The 11,840-nt window shown below is 41.1% G+C and overlaps 1 protein-coding gene across 1 annotated transcript in view; it reads left to right on the top strand.

Moving 5' to 3' along the window:
* Positions 1 to 7,855, top strand: part of mpp7a (MAGUK p55 scaffold protein 7a) — a 45,932-nt gene extending 38,077 nt beyond the window's left edge. Inside the window, exons 16-20 of the mRNA XM_015029073.1 lie at positions 1,691 to 1,771; positions 1,918 to 2,011; positions 4,005 to 4,113; positions 4,658 to 4,801; positions 6,314 to 7,855. Of these exons, the coding sequence (XP_014884559.1) occupies positions 1,691 to 1,771; positions 1,918 to 2,011; positions 4,005 to 4,113; positions 4,658 to 4,801; positions 6,314 to 6,493 (608 nt within the window). The 3' untranslated portion in view covers positions 6,494 to 7,855. The remainder of the gene's footprint in view (positions 1 to 1,690; positions 1,772 to 1,917; positions 2,012 to 4,004; positions 4,114 to 4,657; positions 4,802 to 6,313) is intronic.
* The last annotated feature ends 3,985 nt before the right edge of the window (positions 7,856 to 11,840 follow it).

The following is an 11,840-nucleotide window of genomic DNA, read 5'->3' on the forward strand; positions in this document are numbered from 1 at the left end:
CCACCTGTCTTCCATAGGGTGGAGGGCAGTCTGTGGACATTTGGACACTCATGAAGTGGAGGAAGAAAGACTCTGCTTTCTGTCTCTCAGATGTATAGATTAAAGGCTAAAGGTCATCAGACAGTCGAATAGTTTTATTTATCTGAGTTTACGGATTTTTAGAAGCTTACTAAATGGTATTAATCAGACTCTGGATCAGCTTGTTGCATCTGTGGAGAGAATGAAAGTGCTTGATGAGTACCTTCAGTTTTGTTCCCATCTGCTATTAAAATGTGACGCAGCGGATAGAGAAAATCAAAGCTTCAGGGAAAGTTCAGGGTGTTTCTGCAGAAAGTGTTTTTTTGTTGTTGTTGTTGTTTAAGACCTGCAGACGGGACACGGCAGCTTTCTCTCTAAAAGCTTTTTCCTAATCCCTGAAGGAATTTGTTTGTTGAGGTTAAAGCAGTCTCTAATGACAGAGCTGCAGCCTGCCTCTCTGACCTGACTGGAGCTGAAGAAATTAAGTCTGGGATCATTTCTAAGATGAATGCAGATGCTTATCTGGGCTTCTGCATCTTTCAGGACAGACAGCTAATGAAAATCAGTTTTACATAATGTCAGCAGAGTTTAAAGAAATCTGATTGTTAAAGTTCAGAGCAGACGTTAGCAAACAGATCCACAAACAGAACCTTTGGAGCACTTCATTAGAGTTTCTATTGATGAAAACCTGCAGCTCTCTAAGTGGAGCCACAGTGTGAACGCTGCTGGGATGTCGTCTGGTTCTGATGAGAGCAGCTGGGAGGCCGGGTCATCGGGTCGGGCCTCGGTCTGTTTGGCCTGGAAGTCGTTCAGCTCTCCACAGTGAAGGCAGTTTCTCTAATGAGAGCAGTAATGCAGACTGACACTTTTAGTGCTGAAGCAAACTGCGAGCAGAGAGAGAAACCCAGGAGCACAGCTCATAGAAAACAGCAGCACTTCTGCTTTATTGCTGGCTTTGGCTTCAGACTGGAGCTGCTGGTTCTGTTGGACCTCGTCTGTGTTGCTCCCTCTGATCCAGAGGCTCCATGTTTCCCCCTCAGCCTGTGTGTGCAGGTCTGGTTCCTGCTGGATTGACTGTCTGCACCACTGAGATAAGGATCACTACAGAGCCTCTATTACCGCGCTCTGCCACCTTCACGGCTACAACAACAGAACCCGGTTCAAACGGCAGTGCTGCATTCCTCCCACATTCCTCAACCCGAGTCCAAACGAACTCCACTTCCTGATCTGAATAAATCAGTCGACCACTCAACTCGTATGTGAAACTGGTTGATTTCTCTGTGGAGGAAGGAAAGTTGGAGACTTTCACTGGAACTGAGGTCAAATTCTGTTCAAGTATTAAAGCATGTTTGGTCATAATCTACAGCCGTCCAACCAGCAGGACGAGTTCAGGACTAAACGGCCCCGGTTCTGAAGGGTTCTGTAGGATCAGCGTGAGGCTGCAGCAGCAACAACAGAACCCGGCTGTGAACCCATCACTCATTTGACTCCTAGTCACTTTGTACTTTTTCTCCTGTAACTTATCAAAATGTTTGCTGCTGTATTTCCTTTTTCCAGCTGAGAACTAGAAGAGCCTGAAGAATCTTCAAGGAAACAGACATTTTTTCTGCTGGTTTTGCTGAACATTTATGGGATGTTTCTGTTTTTGTTTTTTTTTTCTTTTTCTGTCCAGGACCTTCAGGGGTCGGCATTAATGAACTCAAGAGGAAGTTGTTGATCTCAGACCCTCAGCACTTCGGTGTGACCATCCCACGTAAGTTCCCTGCAGTCGTCTGCTGCTTTTATACAACGACTCATCATGGACACATGAAAGTGCTTTACACTTAAAAACATCATACAGTCACCAAAATTAACAGCAAACACAACATGAAACAACCTTTCTCTCTCTCCCTCCCCCAGATACCAGTCGGCCCAAGAAGAATCAGGAGAGTGACGGTGTGGAGTACCACTTCATCTCCAAACATCTCTTTGAGGCAGACATCCACAACAACAAGTATGCAGAGAGAGAAACCCACAGATCACAGTGGAGAAGCAAAGCCTCTGCTGAACCTCCAACTGTTTCATGTTGATCAGACTTGAAGTTCCAGATGCTGCAGGAACTCATCACATCCTGAAGTTTAAATAGAAACACAGCCTTCCTCTGCTGCTCTGTGTTAGAGAGTTTAACTGTGAACTGAACAATATAGAAACAAAATCAAAGCAGCACATAATGAACATGATACAGATATTGTTTATATCTTTACAGTAAAAAAAAAAAATCAAAACCTGTTTGTCTCATAGTGATGGAATATGTTATTGTAAATTATTGATCATTGGTTGTGATTATTTTCTGCTACGTATTGCATCTATTGACATGACATGTTTATGTTTCTGCATAAACTTGTGTCAAAAGTCTAACATCAAACTCAGAGCCTCCAAACTCCATCAGTCCATCTCTTGTGTTTCCTCTCCTGTCCACTAGGGGCAGAGTGCCACAGTTTGCTGTCTGTAACTCAGAGTGAGCTGCTGATGACGGGGCCGGGCCCTGGGCTGGGAACTGATCTCCAGACTGTGGGCCCCAGGTCTCCGTCTGGGCTTCCTCCTCTGCTCGGGGCCCTCTCTCTCTGAAACTGGCCCCGGCGCCGTCGCTCTGCCTCCATATTTGTGGCTGACTAATTGAAGTGCTAGTTGTAAAGTTCAGAAGGATGATTGAGAAGAAGAAGAAGAAGTGCCGCAAACACACACAGTTCCATCCAGAGTTGGACATGGAGGAAGTCTGTGGTCCTGAGTGAACGCAGACAATCCCAGCATGCAGAGAGCAGGAATGGAGGGTGGTGGCGCTGTTGGAGGAGGTGTTATATTTAGGGCATGCTGCGGTGGAGGTGGAGGCATGCGATGTTTTTCACTGAGTCGGAGGGATGAGTGGCAGAGCTGTGATGTGGGCTGGACGAGTGGAAATGTCCACTGTGAAATTACAGGCAGCTCAGTGAAGGAGAGGAGATGAACTTGTTTGTGTTGTGGCTCATTGCAGCAGAGAACGATACTCTCAGCTCCCAAATAAGAGGCCACAACAACCGTGTGCTCAGCTTGAACAGCTTTCCCAGAAGAAAACCTTAAACCTCATTTAAAGGGAAAGTATTATGTAAATTTGACTTTTTTTGAGGCTTACATCATCCTATAATGTCATTCCCTCATCAAAAACATACCTGAAGTGTTGCCTTGATTCTTTCACACATGTTTGAGAAATCCTTTAATATCTTTGGGAACCATTCACCTGTGCAAAAAGCCTTGGGTGGACCTAGCTCCGCCTTCAAAGACAAAGCTCCTCCTCGGAGCAGAAGTTTCCAAGCTTCTAAGATTCCTCTTCAGAGCAACCCCTGTACCCCACTCAGCTCCTTGAGACTAGCCAGCAGCAATTAGCAAACACCTGGAGCAACTGTGCATCTACAAAGCTCACTATACGAGCTTCTTCTCAGTGAATCGCTGGTAAAAATGTTGTTAAAGGGTTAATAGAGGACAGATATTGTGATGACTTCCTGAAGGCAGAGTTTCAAAAAGAGGAGGAGCTTCTTAAAGAGACAGATACCCATTTTCAAGGCTTTTGTAATTACAAAGTCTAATTTCTTTTGAGTCAAATTTGACAGAGCCTTTATATAACAGCTGAAGGTAGCATAGTTACACGATTGCATTGTAAAATGGGACTATGTGCCTGGAATATTAATGCCCCATTAAAATCAGAGTACAACTCTCTAAGGTGGAGAATTAACAGCAGGTCTTTTTAGATGAAATCAGTACCAAAGCATCATAGCAGCAGTATCACAGAATAACTTCCTTTCAACATCTAATATTTTCAAACAGTTTTTGTTTGACCTAGTGCTCTTCATATGCTAGTTGTCTTCCAAAGTAACTGGACTAAGTTCAGATTCTCCATCTCCACCTGGGAATTTCACCTCCTTTCCATATGTGGTCCAGCTTTTCAGCTGCCGTGTTGTCCTGTCCCACCTCAGGTTTGTGGAGTACGGCGAGTACAAAGGGAATTACTACGGAACAAGTCTGGACACTCTACGGGGCGTCCTCGCCAAGAAGAAAGTGTGCCTGTTGGACGTTCAGCCTCATGTGAGTGAGATAAACCGTTCTCCTTCATCCGGAGCAGAGCTGGGAGACATGGCTGGAAAACTTGTCACGATATGAGCCTTTCATATCGGTCTATATAGATGATTATTGATTAGTTTTTTTGTTTTAAATATCTGAAATGCTGTCAAAACTTTCCTGTTTTAAACACAGTTTTCACTCTCCACTTTTTTCAAAGCTGTTTTGCGTTTAAGTGGCAGAACCTGAAACCACTGCTGGGCAGGTTACGCAACAGGTTGTCTTTAGGTAACCATAGAATGAGTTAGTTGTTGCCGCTAACCTTATTTAGCTAGCCGTGAGAGGTTCAGCGACTAAAATCTTTCCTCTGCCTCATGCCTCAGAATGCTGTGCAGTTCTGGACTGGAGTTCAGTAAAATGATTGAAAAATCTATCAAATGTGTTATCTATTGATATTGATCATGTGTCTGTTGTAAAATAAATTATTGATTTATTGTCCAGCCCTAATCCCCCTGTGACATAATCAGATCTTCTCCTTCAGCCGTTTTCCTGCTTTTCTATTTGTTCATAGGCAATAAAGCTTTTGCGGACGGCTGAGTTCAAACCCTTCGTTGTGTTTGTGAAACCTCCAAAAATGGAAAGACTGAGGGAAACGAGAAAGAACGCCAAAATCATCTCAAGCAAAGATGACAAAGGATCCGCCAGGCCCTTCACGGTAGGAGACCCAGAGTAATCTGTCAGAGCCCTTTGGCTTTACGTATTAGAATACCAAAAAGTCATCATGATGACTTTGTCTTAAAACTTTAAAATGATTGTTTTAGAAAATATGAATGTTATTTTTATATAACTAAATCCAACAACTGGTGCGAGAAACTGTAACAAACAGCAACTGAAGGCGACGTCTCCAGAAACTGAGCTGGTCAGGAGTTAGAAGTTCTCACCAGCCTGTGTGTTTGTGTGTGTTCATGTGTTCTGCTCCCACTCAGTTTGAATCCTTCAGGGTTGTTTGTGTCTCTGAGTTTCTCAGCATGAACTTGTATCTTTGTGTGTTTCTAATTGTCTGTTTGGCAAAGTGGGTCTGCATAAAACCATATCTGTCCTCCAGTCTAAAGTTGGATGTTCCCAGTAAAACCAGAAGGCTAAATGAGTGCAGCCATGTTCCAGCTCTGCTGCTGCACTGAGGGGGTCAGGGTCATGGGGGTCAACCAGAAGCCACAAGGCTTCAGTTGGTTTAGTGAGCTGTGCAGCCGGTTCACAAGCTCCCATCTCCCGACACACACAATGCAGACTGACATAAATGTTCCCTTTCCTTTCTGTAAATTAGAGCTGTGTGTTTTGCTCTCTGCCTGTTTTGGAGGAGATTTCTGAGGATGTCTTGTTTTCTGAGTGGAGTGGATATTCCTGTGTGTTGAGTGGAAGGAAAAATGAAAATTCCTTGAAGTTTCAGAGCATTTTCTGTGGCAGGGTTCATGTGTGAGAATCATGTCATAATAGAACAATCTCTGCACACGGCGCTTTTTGAAATCTGTGTTCACAGCAGTATTTTTGTTTTATTATCTTTAGTATTAAAGCTGTAATATCGAACTTTTATTTAGAATTTCTTTTGTTTTTTTACATATTTATTGAAACAGTCACATTGTAACAGTGTAATATATGAGACAGATGACCTGTGAAAAAATAGTGCCTTCTCCCAGTTCTACCTAGAAATAACCAATCAGAGCCAAGAGGAGGGTTTTAGCGCTGTCGATCACCCTCATGTGCATGCTGCTCACTCACCCTCCATCTCTCTTCCTTCCCCTCTGGTACGCTACGGTGACTTCCCAATAGCAGAGGCTGTAGTGGATGCTATGACTAGTTAGCATAGCCATCAATGACAGCAGATAAACAGTTTCTCTGTAATGGTAAGTTGTTTCTCTGCCATTAGCACATTTAGCAGCACATACACAAATTTGATTGACATCGCAAACACCCTCCTTGCGGGTCTGATTGGTTGTTTTTGATCAGGAGCGATGCATTTCTTCAGATGGCAATAGTTCAGAGAGGAGGCGGAGAAGATTATCTGTCTCATAGCAAACTGTCACAAGATGGTGACAGTTTTAACAAAAAAAGCTAAAAACATTTCTTTTTATAAAAGTTGCATTGTGATGCAGATAGTTGAAGCTTTTGAAATCATCTTCATGGAGCTGATTTTCCTCCCCGTTTTCTTTCCTCCTCTGTGACTCTGCAGGAGGAGGACTTCCAGGAGATGTTGAACACTGCTGAGATAATGGAGTCTCAGTACGGCCACCTGTTTGAGAAGGTCATAGTGAATGACGACCTCACCACGGCCTTCAGCGAGCTGCAGTCGGCACTAAAGCGAGTGGAGACAGGGACTCACTGGGTTCCTGTCAGCTGGACTCACTCCTGAGACCCATACTGTCCGGGAAAGGACAAAAGGGAAAGGTTACAACGAACAATATGCTTTTCCTTTTTTTTTTTTTTTTTAAGTCTCTTTTATACCAACTGATTCTGACACTACTGTGAAGAATTTAAGATGGCACAGATCAGTGTGAGGTGGACCTGCCTTACGTTTTGGGAGGATCTGGATTCAGGAAGTGCATCCGGATCACGGAACACCTACCTGGACCGATAACAATCAGTCCAACGGTTCTGCCAGCAGAACAACTAAGACTCAATCTTTAGTGTATTAAAAAAAAAAAAAATGAAACCTGTGGAAAACCAAAGGGATGTTTTTCTGCTTGGTGGACAGATTTGATAGAAGTAAAAAATAAAAAACTGATGGAAAACAGAGAACATAAAAACATGTTTTCTGTCTTCTTTCTGTGCTTCAGTAACAAGTGAAAACACTGCCAGGTACTCTCTCAAGAAAGGGCAATAACTGTCATTTTATTTAAAAGAAATTAATATATTTTCTATATGCTTCCAGTACTTTTGTTGAATACTTTTGATGACATTTTTTTTGTCACTAAGGGAAACTTCATCCTAGCTGTAGCTCCTTGAAATCTTTTCTTTCATTGAAGTGTTTGGTTCTCGTTTCCTGTATTTTATCCAGCTCCATCCTGGAACTGTTTGAAACAGCAGCTTTCTGAAAGCGTGTCCAGCAGACCAGCTTTGCCATTTATAGACCTGGTCACATTTGTCTTTAACAAGAAAGCTTCACTGTAACAAGAAAGCTTCACTGTAGTTTCATTAGGGTGGAGTTTTTATTTAATTCACACAAGCGTGGTTTCAGTGAGGCTGCCAACAGCGGCTTTGCGGGACCTTCAGGATGTAGCTACTCATGATTTTATGAGAATCACTGGTTTATTACTTGTCACTCGTTCTTACCAGCTCATGCTTATTAATTACCATTTTCTTGAATGTGTATCAATGCGATTCTTTCATTTCTTCTTAACTGGTTTCTCAATTTTCAGTTTTCTCCTTGGCTGCTTTGGCTCAGATGAGGTTACATCTACACACACAGTGGCTTACAACACCAGTTATGTATTTCTATAAAATTTAGAAATGATTGATTGTAGAGTTTATTCCTCATAATTATTGAACCATATAAAAACAATGTCCCTTGAATTCAAAATAATAGGAAAAATGGTGGTCTGTGATGCCAATACTCCACTTTTTATGGGTTTATTATTAGCCGTGTCTGTTTTCAAAGCTCAGTGGTGGGAACCTCTACCACTGTTTTATGAGAAGCTGAGTTTCAGAACCACTGCTTAGCAATGGGAGATATGGCTGTAAAACTTGGTTCTGTGACTAAAAAACAAAAAAAAAACAAAAAAAAAAACAGAACCTCACAAACACAGATACTCTGAAAATACAACATCAGCTGCTCACTACCAACTAGACTACTTCAGGATACCAGTAACATTGAGCAGCAAACAGTTTTGCATTTTTTCATATTTTGATATGTAATAATATTTATTCATGCTCTCTGGGAACCAGCAGTTGAAATAAATATTATGCTAGCACAAGTAACACTCTTAACCAGTTTTTGGTCACATTTCTCCATTTGCAAACATCTTAAAATAAAGCTTATGTTTGCTGTGATGAATCACAATTCTTGTCATGACAATTATATCTCCCAATAACAATAGAGTAATAATTACCGATCTATACAACACTTGTAGACTGATGTAAGAGCCTTCAGCTAACCAATTAGCTCTGCGACTGCTAGCAATATAGGCTAGCTTGGTTCCTCTGAGAAATTTTAGTTGTTCCTGCTTGTGAACAAGAACAGTTTGTCTAAACTCTCTTCTGCCTAAAGTAGAGCTAATTAGCTCAGTATTTTGCTGGTTGCTTAGCTAACATATTATCCTTAAACTGGACTTCAGAAACTGGGAACGAAGAGGAGAAAAGTACCTAAAATACTAAAAAAATTTACTTTAGGGTTTTTTTTAGCTTTTCAGTGTCAGCTTTATTGTTAAAGCAGTGAAGTGACATCGTTAACTACTTACTTCAGACAGAGGAAAATATTTTTGTCAATTTGAAGGTAGAGATTCCTGTCTGCAGGAATTATCACCATTTCTTCTTGTCTTTTGTCACATTTAGTCGGTGCTTCCAGAGATTTTTACTCCATGTTGTCTTTACCTTTTTGACTCCTGTTATATGATCAGAATCCGATTTGTACAGTCTCTAGAAAATCAAGGGGTTTGAGTCCTTTCTGTAAATGATGTTAATCAGGCAAGTTGTATGAAATGATACATTTTTTATTAAAGAAAATTTAATTTAACTCTTCTGAAGTTGTATTCACTTTTGCATTTAACAAAGCTCTAGGAGATTTGTGAGGAGGACCATTAAAAAAGGATTTCTGTGGTTTAGAAATTTGTCCTACTGAGTGTCACTGGACTCTTTCAGAGAAAAAAATATCCCAGTTCATGTATTTTATCTTGTAAATGAGAGCACTAGAGAGCAGTAAGTCATTCAACAAATACTTTCCGTACTTGTATACCATCCCAGCTGAATTTGAAGAACTTTGTCTGCATTCCAACCTCAGTTAATTTATGAGTCCCGTTGGTTTATTGCATTGCAGTGCAGCTCACTGGATCTCCTGTCTCACCTCAAACATAAAACAGACTCATGCATTAAGAGCCAGACCAGAAGCTAACAATGTTTTATGTATCACACAAGTATAAAATGGTCAAAAATGGTAAAACTCCAGTTTCATGTGAACCCCTGAAATGTAGATACAGGTACCTGTAAAAATGAATTTGCTCCCTTTTTGTGACACCTAAATGTGTCAGGACAATAAATCAATTTGTGTATCAGACAAAAGATTCCCTGAGTGAATACAACATGCAATTCTGAGATAATATATTCATATATAAAGGGGAAAATGCTTTCCAACAAAACTGAGCCATGAGCCAAAAAGTCCGTTGTCACAGCAACAGCTCCAGGTCAAGCTTTGGCGATTACTGGAATTTGATGTTTTGCATCATATGGGTTGAATCTTGGCCCATTCTTCTTTGTCGAAAGGTTTTTGATTCAGACACATCAGAGGGTCTTTCTGCAGAAAAAGTCAGTTTAGGATCATTTTCAGAATCTGAATGCGATCAAATCTAGATTTTACATAGGACATCCCCCAAATTTTTATTTTTTTAATTTTTTATTTCCTGTCTGTTTTAATCAAAGTTCATTCACAATTTAACAATGCTGTTGTCATTTCATTGTTGCAGTGGTACAGAGGGCTTGTAGACGGATATCAACACAGTTGGATTCACAATTAGTGTTAAGCTCTGTATTGTCAGAACTAAGTGGCATAAGATATTCAATAAATTTCACAAATGTTCTAATTAAGTTCTATCTTACCTTCAGTAGTCCCAGAGGTAAACTAGTGTTAACATGGTGTAGATTTAAATAGCACACCTTAATGTTATAGTTCTGCTTTTAACCTCTTATTTGTTGTTGCCTCTATTGTCCAACTCACATAAAGTCATGTTTTAAATAACCAAGTATTTCATCTGCTCCAACTTTTCTGTGTTTTTTGACTCCGTTTCACTTTAAGGAATCTGAGCTGTGTTTTGATTCCACTCAGATTGCTGTAAAAATGGTTTCTGGACTCTTCAGACATGTATTTTTTATTCCAATGAGTTTCTGATGGACTGTTATCATTGGTACTGATGGACCCTCTGGTTCTGCTTGTCAGTTATTGAAATGCTGTCAGCTTGTTCCATGAGGAGTGTGTTGCGTCGACCCAGATGTTGCTCTTTATTTACTTCCAGTTGAAGATGACAGAAACATGTGTTCACAGATCAGGTTGGTTAATGAACAGACAGGATCGGCCACATATACCAAGGTACTTAACATGAGCGATGATGCTTTAAAACTATGTGTGTATTTTACATGTAATGAATTAAATGGCACTGCACAATATAAGCACAGGAATGGGAAGCTTTCATAAATCTTCATTTGATGCAGTGAAAGGAGGCTCTGGCCTTAACTGAGTTAAGATAACAAATCCCTGTTTTCCCTTTCTTCATGTTTCTCTGATGTCCTTTGAAAAGTGAGCTGCTGTGTGAGTAAAGAGCAGCCAATGACTTCCCCAGCTTGGTCATGAGCAGCCACCAAATCAAAAATCTGACGACCAGAACGCTTTAACAGAACGTGCTGGAAGTCTGAAGATTTATAAGAAGTAAAGCTCTGCTTGTATCTCAGATCCAGGAGATTCATGTTGCTGTGTAGAAAGGTCTGATGAGGCTCTTTCTTTCTGTGTGATGAATTCATATTCATCTCCATAAATCTATGGAAAGCCATTGTTTAGCAGAAGCTGGAAACAGCCAGAGAAAGAGGACAGGAGGAGAAGCAATGGAAAAGTCTCAGTCTGAGAGAGCTGCCATAGTGGGTCTTTCAGCGTTCCCCTGATGCATTTTAGAAACCATTAAACTGAAATGTCTCCGTCTCCCGTCTCCATGTATGCTGCAATCATTTTTATTTACGGACCGTATCCTAAGCAGGGCCCAGTCTGAGGAGCTCTGTCTGGATAATGTGTCTAATTGTTCAGCGTTAGCATCAGAAGGACTCCTGCTGAGAACTCTGGGCTTTTTCTTTCTGAGGCTCCTGCTGCTCTTTCTCTCTTGTTTCTCTATCCTGCCTTTTGCCCAGCCTTTCATGTGGCGACTCAGTCCATTACCTACACTTTACCACAGAAACCAGCCTGGGACGCTCCGTTTTCCTCATTTTGTGGTAAATGGACATGGAGATGCTGTTGCCGACAAATAGAGCATCAGGCCTGGAGTTTCCACCACCTCTGTGTTCCCCAGTTGATCAGCCTCAGCATCACATCAAGTCTGCAGCCCTCAGATGAGCTGATGGTCATCTGAAACTGAACTGAAGAGAAACTGAGGAAGGTCAGTGATGATGGATATCTTAGCTTTCAATTAGCAAAATGAAAGCTGCTGTTCTTCTGAGCTGCAGTTTGTCTTTGAAAATGATGGGAGTCAAATCCTGGCAGGTGTTTAACAGATGTGTATTATTCCACCTGAAGTTTGAAGATCCATCAGAGACACAAATTCCTCAATGGATCATGATGGCAGAGCAACTTACCATCATGATGCATTCAATGTTTTCTGATGCATTTCAGAAACTACTAAACATTAATATTCATCTCCAGTCTTTGCTGGTACAAACTTCAGTCAGTGTTAAACATGTTGTGCTCATGAATGTTAGGAGGAAACCCAAGAGATCCATAGATGATCAAACTTGTCACCAGTGGGACCTTTAGCTTCAGGCAAAGACCTTCTAACAACCATAAAGACTTTATG

Source organism: Poecilia latipinna, unplaced genomic scaffold (assembly GCF_001443285.1).
Source record: "Poecilia latipinna isolate Pla-1442-1.1 unplaced genomic scaffold, P_latipinna-1.0 Scaffold143, whole genome shotgun sequence".
NCBI lineage: Eukaryota > Metazoa > Chordata > Actinopteri > Cyprinodontiformes > Poeciliidae > Poecilia > Poecilia latipinna.